The sequence below is a fragment of the Mus caroli genome, unplaced genomic scaffold, assembly GCF_978045245.1.
Source record: "Mus caroli unplaced genomic scaffold, Mus_caroli_1 scaffold_3, whole genome shotgun sequence".
Taxonomy (NCBI): domain Eukaryota; kingdom Metazoa; phylum Chordata; class Mammalia; order Rodentia; family Muridae; genus Mus; species Mus caroli.
The window spans coordinates 51,009,105-51,027,808 of NW_028227258.1; the positions used below are offsets into that span (position 1 = coordinate 51,009,105).

The window sequence follows — 18,704 nt, forward strand, 5'->3', positions numbered from 1 at the left end:
TCTGTCCCCAAAACTTACATACTGCCATCTTATTCTTTCACTGGCCTGCACTGCTGGTGTAGCTGCCAACCCCGGACAAGGGTTTCTTATACACTAGAGAGATGGAAGTCAATATATCTCTTTGTGTTTTATGTGGGAAAATTAGTCACATGGCCACACCCACCGACGAGGGAGTTGAGAAGACAGTCTCCAGCAAGGTTCCCTGTCTCTAGCTAAATTATAAAGAAGAGAAGAGATGGGGGGTGGGGGGGCACGTCAACCAAGAGTAATTTCCCTTTTGATCTACGTCACACAGGTATATCTTGAGTCCTGTCACTCATAATCCCAGCACATGGGAGGTGGAGGCAGGAAGAACTGGACCCCAAAGCCAGAGAGGTGTAGATCATCCTAGGCTACCTGAAAGAGGAAAGAGAGAGAGGGGGAAAAAGAGGAGAGAGAGAGAGAAAGATATATTAAGACCTACAGTATTATTACTTAGGCCTCTTATCGCTCTCCAGGGAAATCCTATGTACTGCCCTGACTGACACTGATTTTAGGATTGGGTGGCGGTGGCACAGCCTTTAATCCCAGGAAGCCTAGACCAGACTGGCCTTCCAGGACAGCCAGAACTACACAGAGAAACCCTGTCTCCAAAGGGGGGAAGGAAACCAGCAGGCGTGCCTGGGAGCAGCGTTCTCTGGAGGTTGCCGCCTCTGCAGTTCAAGGCCTGAAGGTTTTCCTCTCACTACCTTTTCAGGGTAGGATCTGGAGCCTATGAACAGGTTGTGATCAAACGCTAGGAGCGAAGCCGGCGGCAGGCGGAAGCTTCCCTGTGTGGACAACAGGTGTTTCAAGGTGTGTTAGTCAAGCATGTAAGAAAAACACAGAGCCTGTTTTCAAAGTGAAGTTCATCTGTGAGGCGGAAGGCAGAGCTGACTCATTCTTAAAGCATCCCGCACCATCCTTTCCCACCTACTCACCCACTGTGGGAGCTTGTGAACGGATGGAGGGTGGGGCAGTGAAGACCTGGCCTGCCTCAGCACCCAGAACGAAAGGTCTGCTTGGGCTTCTGAAGTACCCGGAGAAAAACCGTACTGGACACATCTGAGGGTGATTTTAGTACTCCAGCGTACATATCTAAGTTGGGGGTGCTCAACAGGTCTGGGCTCTGTTTTTAAATTTTATATTTAAGAGACAGTACTTGAGGTCAGTGTAAACCCTATAAATTCTATCAAGATAGTTGTAATTCCTATGAAGTCAGTCCTCCGTGTCCTGTTACCTTTGGCATTGTACCAAGCGTGTTAACTCCTTTTATGCAGCAGTTGGCAGGAAGAGAGGAGGCTCATGCTTTGGGGAAATATTATGCTATAGCTTAAACATTTTAAATACTTTATAATTCTGAGCATTTCAGACTTAAGTCAAATGGCAAATGCATCCAAGTCGGCAGCAGGTGGCCAGAAGGAAGGCTGTGATGGTGCAGCGTCTATTATTCCAATCATTAATATTAGGTGAGTCACAAAACCCCAGTGCCACTGTCTAAGAGTCAAAATAAGTGTAATAATCAGTCTGTAATAATCCATAGGCAAGCTACGAGAAGAGCTGCTTCATAATCCATTCAGTACTAAGACTTGCTCGTCTGGCGGTCAGAACAGACGCAAAACTGTTAGCTGGTCAGAAAGACAGCATTCTATCACAGCCAGACTTCTGTGAACTGACGCTTACCGTGCTGTGCTAATGGACAGACGTCTGAGCAGCTGAGTGGCGTCGATTTCACAGAGGCCACGGGACCGGCGCTTCCCTATTTCAGCCTCTTTGACCAGAGAACGTTTCCTTCTTTACCGTGTCAGACAGAATTCAGCTGTTTGAAGCCAGAGTAGACTATAACATATCTCTAAGACAGCTTTTCGGGTCCAGATATCTAGTCTGGATTCATGCTAACAGTACAGCCCACAAGCTGTAGCTTCTCTGCCCTCACTTGCCAGTACCCATGTAGAGAGAGCTAAACTTCCCTTTGCTGAAGAGAAACATGAGGCTATATAGAGCCATCAACGCCCGAGTCCTCACCTTCACAATCAAGCCCTAAAAGACAATAGGTCAGAACAGAATTGCTCTGGCTAAGGTAATTTTTATGTTGCAATGCTTGAATATTTGGATTGGGAAGTTTGGAAAAATTAGAATTGTTTGCATCAGAATTTTTATTTTAATATCTCAGGAATGAGGTAGTCTGCATTAATCCAAACTATTTTTACAAATAGATTCTGAATTTAAAAAAAAAGAAAGAAAAGATGACACCCTGTTTTGGACTATTTGAATACTAAAGGGAAGGACTATCTGAGTTAGAGTCAGGCATACTTGGAGGGCAGCAGACTAGCGCACAGCTTGAGCAGGTTGTCCACAGAGCTGAGGACCTGCTGTCTATTTCCAGATGAGCAGATCCCTTGTACGTTACAACAAGATCAAAGTAAGTTTCAGCGAGAGTTAATGAAGACGTTACTTAAAGAGGTTTAGCCTGACAATGTTAAAGGCATATTTTTCTATGTTTAAAATATAATTTCTAGGCTGTATTTTTATTGGCGTTTCTGCAAATGATTTTGGATTCTAAAGACAGTAGTAACCCTGGGTTGTGGGCCTGGTTCAGTGAGGCCGCTCATCAGACACATTCAGGTGCTGTAGTCAGGGTAGAGCTTAGCCTTCCCTGGCTACCTTGGCCCCATATCTTACCATAGGATTAGGTCTTGATATTTTAAATGGTACAGAAACTTTGCTTTTTTAGAACAGTATAATGTGTGGGTCTGGGGAGTATAGCTCAGTTGGTAGAGTGTTTGCCTAGAACTACACAATGTGCTGGGTTTAACCCCACCTCGTACATAAACCAGGCATAGTGGTAAATGCCTGTAATCCCAGCACTTGAGAGGTAGAGGCAGGAGGATCACAGGTTTAGGGTCATTCTTGGCTCCATAGGAGTTGGGAGCCAAAATAGGCCATGGGGTACTCTATCTCAAAAAGGAAAATGTGAAGACATTTTGAAAAGTGTAAAAATTATGCCTTCTTATTTTAACAGCTACCAATAATCTTGATTCATATGGCTTCTTGATTCATAAATCGTTAAGTATTATAAAAATTCACTTAGTGACTAGAAACAGGGAGTGGGAAGGGGAAAGGATAGCTGTGACTCTCTTGTCAGCTAAGTCTGGATTCTCCTGCCCTGGTGTTTGCGGGCATGTTCTGCATTCATATGTCAACACTGTCCAATCAGAATGTGAAGTGTCGCCCGAGTGTCTGCATTTCTCTTCTTTCTGCACGGCATAGACTGCCAGGCTGTCTGCCACAAGGCTACTTTGAAAGCTAAGTAGCAAGTCTACTTTTAACTCTGCTTTGAGTTTAGAGAACAATAGACTTGGGAAAGTAGGCTCTTAAAAAATTATTATTTTTTAATATTTAGTTCAAATTTTAAACAGACCAATCTTGGAGAACTTTTTAGCTGTGAGATGATTTCTACTTCTGTCCTAGCGGAAAGACAGACAGCACCAGTTACAGCTAGGATCTGTGATGAGACGAAAGGGATGCCTTGTTCAGAAGGATGCACAGGCCAGGTTAGGAGAGCCTCTCCTGCCATAAGCTGGTGACAAGAATGTACAGGATGTGACATCCAGGGAAAGGCAGAGAAGGCCTGGTGCCATTAGTATACACCTGAATGCTGGGCTCTATTTTGTGGCAGTGTTAGGCAGCTTCTGTATACAAACGTAGATTAACATTTTTGACATTAAAGTCTTGACCAACCACCCAAAATTCTACCATCTCATTCCAGCATAAAACCATGAGAATAATATCCAAGCTAGTTTCTTCTGTATATGTTTTTGGTCTTTAGTTTGTTTTTGTTCTTTTTTTAACAGAACTGTGAGTCACAGAGGCAGACCACTTAACCCCTCTTTTTATAATTAGGAAAAGAAAATATCTTCAACTAACCTCTATTCAAAACATACTCAAATTCAGGTTCACACCTGTAACCCCAGCACTTGGGAGGCTGAGGCAGGAGGATCTATGAGTTCAAGGCTAGCCTGGGATACATGGTCTCCTTCAGTTCAAGGACAGTCTGGGCCCCATGGTAATCCTGAACCCAAAATGAAACCCTGACTCAAAAAGCAATTTTTTGTAAATCAGTCAGCTCTGAGTTTTGGTAAGTCAAAGCATCCAGAAGCAATTCTAGCATCTCATATTTCCATATTAAATAAACTATTTTGAAGCGTAAGCTGACGGTATCATTCACTACTTCATGGAAACACTTCTGAAACCTTAGGCTTCCATGTTTATATCAAATCTCTGAGAGAGACAGTGAGCTCATATGACGAGATTGTGCTATTTTTCTTCACAAGTCTTTCATGTGGACATTTCAGAAATGCAGTTCTCTTAGATGGTACGTCCTGTGAGTATAATCAGGTAGGGTAGCTGAGACTGCTAGGCCACTGTGCATCTTGGCTTAGCTAGGCACTGAGCATACTCTAGTTAGTCGAGCTGTACAGATGAAATATTCCTGTAGTGCGCCTAAGCTAAGGCCTTATTCCCTTCTCCTTAAGATTTTTATCAGAAAATGTATAAATGGTAATATGAGTGGTCTCCCCATCTAACAAAGATGACAAAAAATTGATTTACAATGTGTTCTGTATTTTGAAATGAGTATGTTTATCTTATATAATTCTTTGACTGCTATTCATCGGCCAGTTCAGTGCAAGGAAGGACAGGCTTATAGAAGACTTTTATTAACTTTGTCAATATGTCTTGAGGATTATCGTCCTTTGTGTTAGTTTAATCCTTTAGATGTTAGTGCAGTGTCTATGAGAAAACTGTTCCTGGAAGCTGAAGAACAGCTCAGTGGCAAGGAACCTTCCAGCATGTGCAAGACCCTGGGGTCGGTCCTTAGTGCTGAAAAAAAAGAAAACGAAGTGACTCCGTCGGTGTTCTGTGCTAAGCCTTGGAGAATGACCTTCATATTTATAGATTCTATGTCTTATGTCTTAACCAGTCAGTGATAAAATCCAGGAAATGTTTTTTAACAAAATAAAATTTGGTTTGTAAAATGTTTATAATAATATAAACGTGGATCTTATACATGTTCAATAAAAAGCAGTATCTCAAAACTTTAGATGCTCTTAATCTTAAGATTTTACTTTAACGCTTTTTATCTCCATGTATGGGGGGCTGTGCACATCAATGTGGTACTCATGAAGACCTGGAAGACTTGAATCTCCTGCTAACAGATCCTTAACTACTGAGCCATCTCTCCAACTCTTTACTTTTTAAAACATGAGGAAGCTAGGTACAGTGGCTCGTGCCTAAAATCCCAGCACCCAGAAGGCAAGCAGATCACTATGAGTTTGAGGACAGCCTGGGCTACGTATTGAGTTACAAGACAGCTAAGGAAAATGTCACACTTTTCCTAAGTATCTGGATACAAGACAGCTAGGACTACAGAGTGAAATGGTACCTCCATACCCCCACTCCAAACCCCCCCCCAAAAAATGGTCAAAAGAACATTGCTGTTCTCTTAGAGCCCTTGGACTGGGGTTTGCAGCCATGGAAGATCTCTGCATAGGCACCCCTGAGTGAACCACTTTAGACTCATTCCTATGCAATTCCAACTCTGCTAAATTGGAGCGGGCATCCTAAGGTTGGTTTTTGGTCAGTTGGTTTGGCATTTGCTTTGCTTTCTACTCTATTAATCGGAGTCAAAGCTACAATGTATCCAGATACTTAGGAAAAGTGTGACATTTTCTGGCATTGAACTTCAGTGACTCTCAAGGAATCCTCTGTCTGCACATATAATCCACGGAATGAAACCAAAGGGAAAACACATTGGATTTTTTTTTCAGTAGTAATTTCAAATTTTTTAAAATATCTGCCAAAAAAATTGTATCAAGTCTTGCCCGTGTTGCTTAAATAAGGTGAAATGTTTCCTCTGGTGTGGGATTAATAAAAGGTCCTGGAAGTACAGGTCCATGAGGAGACCCAGGAAGCATACGTCATGGTTAAGGTGTAGATGCAGGCTGCGGTGTTTCTAGGAGTGAAGGAACTGATTTAACTCTGTCTGACTAATGTTAGCTTGAACCACAGCCCGCAGAGAGAAATGGGTAGAAAAATGGTAATTACAGTGTTAAAGGCAAAAGGGATTCAGGCAAAATGTGTATTCAATTTGGCAGATGTAAAAGCCCCCAGACCTTCTTAGCATAACTGACTCCATGATGGAAGTGCTGTTCAGGCTGTAAAACTCAGCACCACCTGCCAAGATGAAACAAAGACCTAATCCAACCAAGTCCATAGTTATGGGGAAATCTCCTGCTTTTTGACTTCTGTAGTTCTGCTTCTGGCTAACTGTTCTTGTTAACTGAAGTTTGTCAACCCAGACTATGGGTTTTGTGCTTAAAAGTCCACCCTGAGAAAGTCTTGGTGCTACACTGGGATCCTGAACACCCAAATGTGGTCATCACCAGGCTAATACAGACTTTCTATAGGTTTAAACTTATGTCTGAGCAGCTTCTCTCGTGACTATCCCACAAAAGCAGGAACATTAAAAACCCAGCAGATACATGACGTGTTAATTTTTGCATGTGGTAGAGGATATAACCAGCATGTAGGACTTCAAAATGAGTATTATTTACAGTTCAGGTTCCTATCAACTCCCACCGGCTTGTTTATCATGTCTCAACATTGTGGCTAAATGTTATTTTTCCTATTCTCAAAGATATGTATCATATATCATGTATCACAGTATACATATACTGTGTTTGCATAGCATCCTGTGCAATGGGAAACACGATGTTCTTAATGTCTTTGGAAGATCCTGATGCCATTGCTAGTGGCCATCAGCCCATGACTTCCTGAAAGTGCTGAACACAAACCACAGAGCCAGATGTGGTGAGAGTTGTCACTGCAACTCAATCCAGTGGTGGAAAACTACTTTTATTGGAATTGTTCCTGGGCCACTGCTGACAGAAGTGAGGGCTGAAGACACTGTATGGAAGCTGAGGTGCCTGCTGGGGATGCTGTAGAGGGGAAGACTGGACATCATAACAGACAGATGGGGAAGGGTGCGAAGGAACAAGAAGGCCTGAGAAAGGATGTATGTTCCTGTGAGGAAAGGGGGGTAGCGGGCTGTGGCGTCTCATTGAGACACTAAAGGGGCCAGGTCTCAACGTGCAGATGATATGGAAATAATTTACACTCAAGGAATGCTGGGAAGACAAGCTTCTGTGAAGTAACAGAAATCTTTAGAAGTTCTTGCTATCATCATGTCTCCCAGAGAGCTCTAGGGAGGCACTTCTGGGAGGGCTTAGAACCTTTAGGAGGTAGAAGAAAAATCACGGAAGATCTTAGGACACTGGGGGGGGGGGGGGTGGAGAGTGCTTCTGCAGAATCGAGACCATGGTCTCTTCCTCTGCTCCCTGGCTACAAAGGGAGTGGTCTTGTTGTACTGTGAGGTCTGACCAATGTGCACTGCCTTGCCACAAGTCTAAAGCAGCAATGACAGTATCTCAGACAGGAATTTCCAAGACAGTAAGCCAAAACAAGACTTGTCTCCTTTTAGGTACCTCGGATAATTTGTCATAATAGCAGAAAGCGAGTTTTAGAGCCATCCGGACCAGAAGTAGGAGTTGGAGGCTGTGGCTGGTAACACATTTCACATGTTGTCTGGGAATGGGGGCCCTGCTGAGCAGCATGAAAATTTACTAAGGTTAAGTGTTACAGTAAAATTCTGCCACCTATGAAACCACATTATTTGTTGACACACAGAGCAGTTTAACTCATATTAACATGTGGCCCAGGGGCCTGGGGAGATGGCTGAGTGGTTAAGAGTGCCAACTGCTCTTCCAGAGGATCGGGGTTCAATTCCTATCACCCACACAGTGGTTCACAACTGTCTGCAACTCAGTTCCACGGGATTCGATGCCCTCTTCTGCCCCGCCCACACCAGCAACACAGCAAAACACCTATACACACAAATTAAATAAGTAAATAATAAAAATGATACTATGTTGTCCATTCAAGTGATATACCAGGGGTGTGGGAGGTGGGGTGAATAACCTATCCCCCATTAGTCATTAGTTCTTGCCAGCCTGTGGTCTACACTTAAGTGAACTGAGAGCAAGGCATGTTTGCTAAGTCTTCTGCAGGGATGTATAAAAAGGGTAAACTGTTGAGGGACATTTCTTTACATTCTTAATAATAAATAGGGGATCGCTGGCTGTTCTTCCATAGGATCCACATCCAATTCCTAGCACCCATGTGGCAGCTCACAACTGTCTGTAACTTCAGGTCCAGAGAATCCTATGCCTTCTTCTGCCCTCTGAGGGTACCACATACGCTTGGTTCACAGACAGGCAAACACCCATATGCACAAAATGAAAAGAACAGTTGGGAATTTCCAGCATGAATTCCTATACACAACTATTAATGTTTTGCAAAAGAACATGTTGCTGATACAAAAGGAAACACATCCAGTTGCATTTATAAACTGCCAAAGACAACGCTGCATGAAAAAGATACAATAGGAGCCAGAGAGAAGGTTCCGCAGTTAGAAACGCCTGCTGCTCTTGTACAGGACTGACATTCAGTTCCCAGCTCCAACACTGGGTGGCTCACAACAGCCTGGAACTCCAGCCCCAAAGGATCACTGTCCCCTTGTGACCTCCACAGACACAGATACACACAAATGTCCATATGACTTAAAAAGTAAATATTTAAAACATGTATTGGTAAAAAGAACAAGGATAACAAGTGTGAAAAACCCATGCCCTTATGCCGTTTGTTGGAGATTGATGTAAAACAGTTAACTGGACTATGTGCAAAATGGGCAGAGCTGCTGTTCCGGAAACAATGAAAGGGAGAAGCCAGGAGTGCCCGCACCACCACCACCACCCAGAGGCTAGGAGGTGGTGGGTATTAGGATAAAAAGAATTAAGGTATGACTAGCTTTACTCTAGATTATATCATTCTGAACTGTACTTTTTATTTCAAAACTTAAATTGTAAGATCATAAGAAAAATAATTTAACAGTCTTTGTTCCTTTGTTTCCTTGCTTGTTTGAGACAGGGTTTCATTGTGTAGCCCCAGCTGTCCTGAAGCATGCTGTGTAGAGCTGGTTGACCTCAAATTTGTCTCTGCCTCTGAGTGTTGAAGCTGCAGTTGTGTGCCACCACAGCTAGCTGAATCTTTTCTTTTATGCTACCAGGCGATCAAACTCAGGCCTTGGGCATGCTGGGAATAAGGAAGGAAGGGCCTTTGGGGTTCAGTTGCTGCTTTCTGTTTTCAGGGAGGCTTAAAAATAACAACCTTCCTCATTACGATCTCAAACATCGGAGGCCTAGGAATGCAGTTCAGTTGGTAAAGTGCCTGCCCGCATGTATGAAGCCCTGGGGTCAGTTCCCAGCATTGCAGAAAATGGGATATGCTAACACAGGCCTATAATCCCAGCACTCGGGAGGCGGAAGCAAGAAGTTCAAGGCCATATTCAGCTATGAAGAGAGTCTGAGGAAAAAAAAAAAAAACAAGGTCTCCAACACTTGAAATTCAACCAGAATTTAAGCCTGAAAGAAAATATACTTCCTCTCCATTCACAAACTTCCTGGCACGAACCAGTGTGTAGGCCAGAAGAGATGGCAGCAGTGAATATACTTTACTTAAGATATCAGGGACAGTGTATTCCTAGGAGGAGCTCCCCAGCAGGAAAAGAGAAGAGGATTAAAAATACACAAAACACTCAAGGCTAGGATTGAGCTCAGCAAAGCCCCTGCTTAACATCTGCAGGGTGCTGGACTGGATCCCAGCACAGAGATAGTCCTAAGTATCTCCAGACAATAAAGAAGCTAGGGAAGCCCCCTCGTTCCAAGGCTTGCAAAGTTTCAGCTACCAAGGTAGCATGAGACATTAGGACCTCGAAGACTGCATCTCCCATGTCTGATTTCCCAGGAAGCTCCCTGAAAATTCCCACACTAAGATGGAATAAGAAAGAAGAGATCTGTCACTCAGCATCCTGGGGCAAGGCTCAAATGAGCTGTGCGGTGGAGTAAGAGAAAGCCAAGGGCTCACAGGCGATGGGTTGAGCAGGGGGCAATGGTTGAAGCAGACACCGTTCCGTTCTGCATGGACACTCTCTATTCTGCAGAGGGGAGTGTGTGTGTGTGTGTGCGTGCTTGTGTCTGTGTACCTCTATGTGTGTTGAGTCTGATTAGCAGCAATGCAAAAGTCACTCAGTAGAGAGCAGAGAGGACTGTGCGTGTGCTAGACTGTGTGTTTGCTTGCACTTCTCTACTTGTTTCTTGAAGTCTACTCAGGCTGAGAAACAATTTTAATAACACTGGCTCTCTAACTGGGTCAATACTACAACACTATCTCCCTAGCATTTATTAGAGCACATTCCCCTAGCAAACCTGATTGGTTGCTTTCTGTCTTTGGTTTTTATTGTATGTGTGGAGAGGGTTTTTTTCCCCGTGAGACAGAGCCTCACGTAAGCCATGGTAGCTTCAGACTCACTATGTAGACGAGGAAGACTCTGAACTTCGGAACTTGTCCCCACTCCCCAATGCTGGGATCGTGGGCGTGCCCCTTCCACATGAGGCCTGTGTTCTGAAGTCACAGCACTGGGAACTGCAATCTCTAGTTGTCCCAGCTCTTTGTGTGCTGCTAAAGGGTAAGACTGTTTCTTTAGAACAAGGATCTGAGCTGGAGACAAGGCTCAATGGTAGAGAGCCTGCACTGCGCATACCGAGAGCCCTGGGATATATTTCCAGCCCCTAAGAGGAAAGAGCAGACTATGACAAACTAAATCCAACGGCTGCTTTGAACGATGCGTCCTAACTGGAAGCACTGCATGCTTATGCTAAACATAAAATTATGTTATGCCTCAGCTCAGCTCAAGCAGAGTTGGAGGGCTATGATGCGGGGTGGGGGAGACTAACCGCTAAAGGCTCCCTACAAGAACTATGCTGATCCCTGGGTGGGAATGTTAAGAAACCTTCTAATGTGCAAAGAAATGTGTTTATCAAAGCTAGGAGGTGAACACAAACTCAGAATGTAAGTAAAAGCCAAGGGCTGGAAGTGGGGCTCGGTGGTAGAGTACTTGACTAGCATGTACAAGCCCTGGGGAAGAGGAAGGGGTAGGTGCAGGAAATGAAAAAAGCAGCCCTTGTCCCCGTAAGTTGTAAGCACATAGGGGTCCGTGGGTAAGGGATCAGGGTCACCAGGCTTCAAGACAACTGATGGACTAACTTCAGAGATGTGATGAACAGCTTGACCCTGGCTAGAAAACATGGCTTCAGCAAAGAGCAAGGATGAGCAGGGAGCCCTAAGACAAACCTTGGGCACAGATGTAGGGAAGTGAAGAGCTTGGGAGGGGGAGGGGAACGCACCTTTCGAGCACACAAAGATCTGGCGGATTCAGCTAAGAGACTTAAGAGGGCAGCTGCTTGGCACTGCTTATGTAATGAGGATTTTTCTCTCTGAAAACCCTCTGATTTCATAATCCACTGATTATGAACCCTTGAAGATTCAGTTTAAGAATAAGGGTTCACAGAGCGCTTGCCCAGGGACTGACTCTGCAGCCCGGAACACATCTCAGGGAGGTCAGACTCTGCCATGCGGCACAGGCGGTTTGTTCTGGTTCCTTAGGAGATGACCAAGTATGCATGCAGCCCCTCAGAACACAGACTATGCTTCTCAACTTCCCTCACTGCCTTATGTGAGCCCAGGAAGGGTCAGTAGTGTTGCCTAGCAACGAGCAGCAAAGCACACTGGGCAGCTGGAACATTCGACCTCTCTTCCTTTCTGCTAGTGTAGGCTATGCCAGGTTAACCCTCTATGTCTGCCATGGTTATGAAGATGGACACTCGTGGCTCTGACACTGCAGAGCATGCCTAGTTGAGTTGCCTCTGGACTCCCATGCCTCACACACAAATATCTCCTTGAAGCCCCTTTTTCATTAAACAAAGCCACGTATCTCTCTCCTATACTACTACCATCCCAACTCCAGTCAGAAAGCTCTAGGAGGGTGAGCACTTGCCTAGAACATGCAAAGCCCTGGGATTCAGAGTTTTCTCTATGAAAAATCTGAATTTTTCAGATTTTTTTTTCAGGCACCATTTTATGCAAAGTATAATAGGTAAACTTTGAAAAAAAAGATAATCCTAGATCTTAAACCTACATCACCCCTGGGAAAAATTGAGCAGAGGAACTGGTGTTTGTTTTTGAGATAGGCTTTTACCATGTAGCCCAGGCTGGCTTCAAACCCATAATCCTCGTGTCACATCTATCCGTGTGCTAGGATTACAGGTGTGAGCCTCTATGCCCAGCCCTGGGAAAGGTTCTCAAGTGGCTTTGACTACATTTAAATGTTTAATGTCACATACAACATACGCTTGTTCTAACACCAAAATGTGGGTGAAGACAAAATTAACACATTACCACATCCAATTTCTTCATTGTTGTAAACTCCAATTTTAAAAAAAAATCTAATCTAATATTAAAAGAAAGCAATGACTATTAGCTAAGCCCTTCCTCAGGCAAAGGGCGGTCTATATGTGTCAGGCAGATCTGTCGTCGAGATCAGGACCCAATTTGTGTTAAAACTCTCAAACTATTTCTTGAATTATGACTGTACAGAGTTTAAATTCTAGGGCTGAGGATGTAGCTGAGTGGCAGAGTGCTTGCTTACCATGTGCAAGGGTTCGAGTCCCGGCACCACTAAAATGACAAAAAGTTTGAATCCTAAGCAAACCCCAACTATCAGTGGGTCTCTGAGCTTCATGAAGTCCGGGTGGCTCAGTTATCTTCCGGCCGATAATCCCAAGAATTATGCAGGTCAACCACGACTGCGGAGCCATCACTGCTTAAGCAAACCGAGTCAGCGATGAGGGACCGCACCCTGTCCTCATCAGCACACAGGCGGTGCAGTTTGGGGTAAGTGAGCAGTCTCTGCAGGGGAATGTAAAACTTCTCTCCTTCACAGAAGGGCTTGGGAGAACTTTCTATCCTGGCCTTTTCAGCCTCCGTGAAGACTGCTCCCAACAGGAGGTGGGGGGCTGGGCAGGAGTCCGTGTCCCCTGGCTTAGGGCCCTGGTCCTTCTCCCGGTCCCGCAGCATTCTCTGGTATCTCAGCCTCAGTCGATCCACTTGTATCAGGAGTTCCCCAACCAGAACAAACTTGAGCACCTTCTCCTGCTGTAAACTCGGGTAGGAGGTTGTATAAACCTGAAGGGCAGAAAGCCAAACAAAATACCAAAGCTTTTTAAATCATCAGCAATTCAGCCCCACAGGAACCATGAGTGCCTCCTGCCTATGTGTCAGAGCCTACTCATTGTAAAAGCCTTGATTTTACTGGGAGCCAAATACATGCAGGCATTAGCTAGCTGGTTTGCTTCTAATTCTAATGCCAACGATTTCCCAGTCCGGCTTCTACCAGTAGGCACTAACTTTAATTTTAAAAAAACAAAAATTATTATTTTGTGTGTAAGTCTTTTGCCTGTGTGTATGTCTGTGCACCATATGCATGTCAGGCACCCACTGAGGCCAGAAGAGCTCACTGGATCTGGGGAGACTAGAGTTAAACACATAGTTGTGGGCTGGATCAAACCCATAACCCAGTGTTTCTACCTGATATTGCATGGTAATCCGTGTAAAAAGGGAAAATGGTCCAATCAAGAAGCAGTGATGCTCACCTCTAACCCCAGCTCCCTGAGAGGCTCAGGCAGGACAGCTACTGAGCCAAGAGAGCCAGGCCACTCCAGACAATGAAGTGAAACACAAACAAAAGAAAAATTAAGAGTAAATGAAAATGATTCCACCAAATGAAGAATGTATTCTTTTGAAAGATAAGGTGAGGGGTGCTATCACACTCACACTCTTACACTAATCACTGATCATTAATCACAGGCTGGGGAGGAACTATTCCTGGCTTTCTCTTTACTGCTGACACTCCTAAGATATAACAAAGGAGGGAGCAAAAGCTCTGCATTAAAACACCCTAAGAAGGCCTCCAGCAAACTGTTCTCAGTAACATAAAACCAAGGGGCCAAGCACTCTGAAAGTGTGCCATAGGCCAACCCAGCCAACACTCATCCAGCCTGAAGGATCTTTCTATGAGGAACCTCAAAAATAGGTCATTTAGCCAGGTGTGGTGATGCACGATTTTAATCCCGGCACGTGAGAAGTAGAGATAGGAGATCTGTATGTGTTCAAGGCCAGTCTGGTCTACATAGCAAGCCTAGGCCATCTTGGGGTACAGAGTGAGACCCTGTCAAAAAAGAAAGACAGAAAGGGAGAAGACAGAGAGAAATAAAAATTCAAAAAAAAAAAAACAAAAAACAAACAAACCAGGCCATTTATACCTCTTTCTACTTTGTGAACCAGTAACCAAAAGAAGAAACGGGGAGAGGAAGAAGGAAAGAGAAAAGGAGAAGTAGAGGAAAGGAATGAGGGAAGGAAGGAAAATGGAAGGAGGGAGAAGGGAGGAGGGAGGGAAGGAGGGGAGGACGGACGGAGGGAGGAGCAGTGGTAGTCTTCATAGAAGTTGCCCTCGTCCCCACTGTCCGTCACACTGACCCACAGACTCCTCTCCCCGACAGCTAGCTCAGGAGAATACTCACAGGTTTATAAACGTGCTGGTCACACTGTTGGGAAACCGAAGGTTTAGAGAGCTTCCCGCCATTCTTTGTAAAGACACCTATCTGGGTACAATATCCAACATGCTCAGATCCAGCTGGCGGTGCCCCTACCCCAGTAAACTCCACATGGTAATTGTAGCAGTTTGCCACGTGTAAAGCCCTGAAATCAAACAACAGAGGGAAACCACTTCTCTGAATATACAGGTATGGCCAAACAGCTAATCAAACAAACGATTCCCAAGCGCCTTCTTGTCGGCAGTGTTAGGAAACACAGAAATATGACGAATCAGAGAATTTCTAAACCAGGCATGGTGGTGGGTACCTATCAGGCCACTCAGACTGAAGAAGCAGAAGGGTTGGGAGTTTAAAGCTAGCCTGAGCTATATAAGGAGAGACCACCTCAAATAAAAAAAGATCTAAAGTTATAGATCCCTGTGCATGCACAGGGTATTTCACCGGGATGCCCCATTTCTGTAGGGAACAAAGGCACATTTTCAGCTTCTGAGTCACCATAGGAAGAGGAAAGGGAAGCTATGGGTCAGGCAGAGAGTAGGGGTGGGTGAGGAGATCTCAAAGACTTCAGCCTAAACTATGCACATTTGGAATTATACCAAAAAAAAAAAAAAAGTGCACAAACCAAGAAGCCACCCCTCACAGCCCAGACCTTCCTCCCCATTTTGGCCCTCATCCTATGCCAACACTGCAGGTGCCTCTTAAAGACATCTAGTAGGCACACACTCTTCTCCCGCTGCTCTCCTTGTGCTCTCACTACCTTGTAAGTCACACATGGGGACCTTGCTGGAATCAAGTAAGAAACAGCATAGGTAAGACAGACATATCACAGCTTATTTCCTTCCTATAACAGGGTTCCAACCAAAACAAACAAACAAACAAACAAACAAACAACCTTCTGAACTTACCAGGTCTGAAACTCCATTCTGCTCCACTCAAATTTATGGTCAGCGTCCCTCAGGGTCACTGTAGGAAACAGGGGGTTGAATTCAGCATTTGGGGTGCTGATGACAACCATGGCTGGTGACAGGTATCCAAAAACCACATCAGGAAATCTGGCCAGATCATCTGAATCCAAGTGTTCTATTCTAAAGTGGTTAATAACAAAGATGAAATTAATGTGGCTTCACTTTCCCTGGTTGAATATTAATGTAATGAGCAAAAATAATTCCTACCTGAATATTGATTTCTCAGTCCTTTGATAATGCACCAGTCCTGAACCCATGAACAATTGTTTTTATGTCTGAACTCTTCCCACTCCCAGTTCTGTTCAGGATGATCTGCCAACTAAGATCTTCTGCTGCATTCTATAGAACTCATAGCAGTACTCCTTATTTATTTGTTTGTTTATTTGTTTATTTATTTGGTTTTTCGAGACAGAGTTTCTCTGTATAGCCCTGGCTGTCCTGGATCTCACTTTGTAGACCAGGCTAGCCTCGAACTCAGAAATCTGCCTGCCTCTGCCTCTGCCTCCCGAGGGCTGGGATTAAAGGCGTGTGCTACCATGCCCAGCTGGCTGGTATTCCTTTTTTAAAGCATCTGAGTTTGTATAGTCCTTGATTTGCCCCAAGAACACAACATTACCACTATATGCGCTTTTCAAAAATGCATTCCCAGGCAGCTACAGAGAGCACAGCAATTCTGAGCACATACCGCTCTTACAGGGGATCTGAGTTTGGTTTCTAGAACCCGTGTCAGGTGTAACTCCAGACCCAGGGTAGCTCACACCTTCTTCCAGCTTCCAGAGGCACCTGAACTCACACACACTTGTGGACATGCTTGGACCTCAGTTCAGATCCCCTGTCCTCACAGACACAATCTGACCTTGGAACACACATCTGTAACCCCAACGCTGGGAGGTGGAGATCAGAACAACTGGGCTGCTGGGCTGTGAGAGTGAGATGAGGATTATACAACATGATCACATGCACCACTGTGAGATGAGGATTATACAACATGATCACATGCATCACTGTGAGATGAGGGTTATACAACATGATCACATGCATCACTGTGAGATGAGGGTTATACAACATGATCACATGCATCACTGTGAGATGAGGGTTATACAACATGATCACATGCATCACTGTGAGATGAGGGTTATACAACATGATCACATGCATCACTGTGAGATGAGGGTTATACAACATGATCACATGCATCACTGTGAGATGAGGATTATACAACATGATCACATGCATCACTGTGAGATGAGGGTTATACAACATGATCACATGCATCACTGTGAGATGAGGATTATACAACATGATCACATGCATCACTGTGAGATGAGGATTATACAACATGATCACATGCATCACTGTGAGATGAGGATTATACAACATGATCACATGCATCACTGTGAGATGAGGATTATACAACATGATCACATGCATCACTGTGAGATGAGGGTTATACAACATGATCACATGCATCACTGTGAGATGAGGATTATACAACATGATCACATGCATCACTGTGAGATGAGGGTTATACAACATGATCACATGCATCACTGTGAGATGAGGGTTATACAACATGATCACATGCACCACTGTGAGATGAGGGTTATACAACATGATCACATGCATCACTGTGAGATGAGGGTTATACAACATGACCACATGCATCACTGTGAGATGAGGATTATACAACATGATCACATGCATCACTGTGAGATGAGGGTTATACAACATGATCACATGCATCACTGTGAGATGAGGGTTATACAACATGATCACATGCATCACTGTGAGATGAGGGTTATACAACATGATCACATGCATCACTGTGAGATGAGGGTTATACAACATGATCACATGCATCACTGTGAGATGAGGGTTATACAACATGATCACATGCATCACTGTGAGATGAGGGTTATACAACATGACCATACATATCACTGTGAGATCTCTTAGTACCGCATACTGTGGCTACACAAGAGGAAGAACTTCTTATTATTTTTAATATTTACTTATTTTCTGTGTGTGTGTGTGAGAGAGAGAGAGAGATGGGTGGACATGCATGTGCCATATAAAAAAGCCAGTGTATGACACTGATAACCCACTCTCTCCTTCCACCTTTGTATGATTCTGGAATTTGAATACAGGTCTCTAGACTTACACAGCAAGGGCCTTTTCCTGCTGAGCTAGCTCATTGGCCCAAAGCATTCCTTCTTAGAAAAGATGTTTAAAGGTCTGTAATATGGCTAGCAAGTAAAGGTGCTTACCTCCAAACGTGGCAGCCTGAGTTCCCTGGGAACAAACACCCATACCCATACCCACAACCCCCTAATAAAAATTGTTAGAGGGCTGGAGCGATGGCTCAGTGGCTAAGCACATTGACTGTTCTAGAGGTCCTGAGTTCAATTCCCAGCAATCACATGGTGGCTCACAACCATCTGTAATGGGATCCGATGTCCTCTTCTGCTGTGTCTGAAGAGAGCTACTGTGTACTTACATACATAAAATAAATAAATATTTTCTAATAAATAAATAAATAAATGTAGACTATCTTTAGCATTTAGGAGTAAAAGGCCATTTACACCAATGTACTCTCAAGTGGGTCATATGAAAACTGCATACAGGAAGTTATACTGAGAAGACGAGCCTAAGCAAATGGGACTAAAGGTAAAGAATGAGTGGCCCTGGTTAAACCCAACAGTGGGATTAGCGGCTAATCCCACACTGTCTGTAAATCTGTAACTACAAGTGATAAACTGTGACAGGGCTGGAGCCAGGGATCCCTGGCAAACCACACACACACACACACACACACACACCTCAGACAAACACCATTCATGGGAGGACTTGGAGAAAGGAAAGGAAGGGGAGCCAGCAGAATTATAATCTCAAAAGACAGCACAATAATTTTTTAAAGACATTACCAATTACTACTACATGTGGCATCATAGATTAGCCCCAGCACAGAAGAGAATCCATCAATACCCTACTCCTACCAACTGACAGGTTATCCCAACAAAAGAAATATCTGAATTAAATGAATCGTAGGTCAAAGGGACTTAACATATAATCTACAGAATATTCTACCCAAACACAT

At 44.1% G+C, this 18,704-nt stretch overlaps 2 protein-coding genes across 5 annotated transcripts in view; one reads left to right on the forward strand and one right to left on the reverse strand.

Annotated features, from left to right (window-relative positions):
• The window catches only part of Eeig2 (EEIG family member 2), a 57,384-nt gene extending 52,265 nt beyond the window's left edge, over nucleotides 1-5,119 (forward strand). Inside the window, exon 11 of the mRNA XM_021159007.3 lies at nucleotides 737-5,119. Coding sequence (XP_021014666.1) covers nucleotides 737-779 — 43 coding nt within the window. The 3' untranslated portion in view covers nucleotides 780-5,119. The remainder of the gene's footprint in view (nucleotides 1-736) is intronic.
• A 3,398-nt stretch (nucleotides 5,120-8,517) lies between these two features.
• The window catches only part of Henmt1 (HEN methyltransferase 1), a 28,152-nt gene continuing 17,965 nt past the window's right edge, over nucleotides 8,518-18,704 (reverse strand). For 3 of the 4 annotated variants that reach the window (XM_021158785.2, XM_085835572.1, XM_085835573.1), the window contains exons 6-8: nucleotides 15,548-15,727; nucleotides 14,610-14,787; nucleotides 9,743-13,215 (exon numbers count right to left, since the gene is read on the reverse strand). In XM_021158785.2, the coding sequence (XP_021014444.1) occupies nucleotides 12,787-13,215; nucleotides 14,610-14,787; nucleotides 15,548-15,727 (787 nt within the window). In that variant the 3' untranslated portion in view covers nucleotides 9,743-12,786. Of the gene's footprint in view, nucleotides 9,499-9,742; nucleotides 13,216-14,609; nucleotides 14,788-15,547; nucleotides 15,728-18,704 lie in introns of those variants that run through there. The other variant, XR_002377579.2, reaches the window with a different exon arrangement.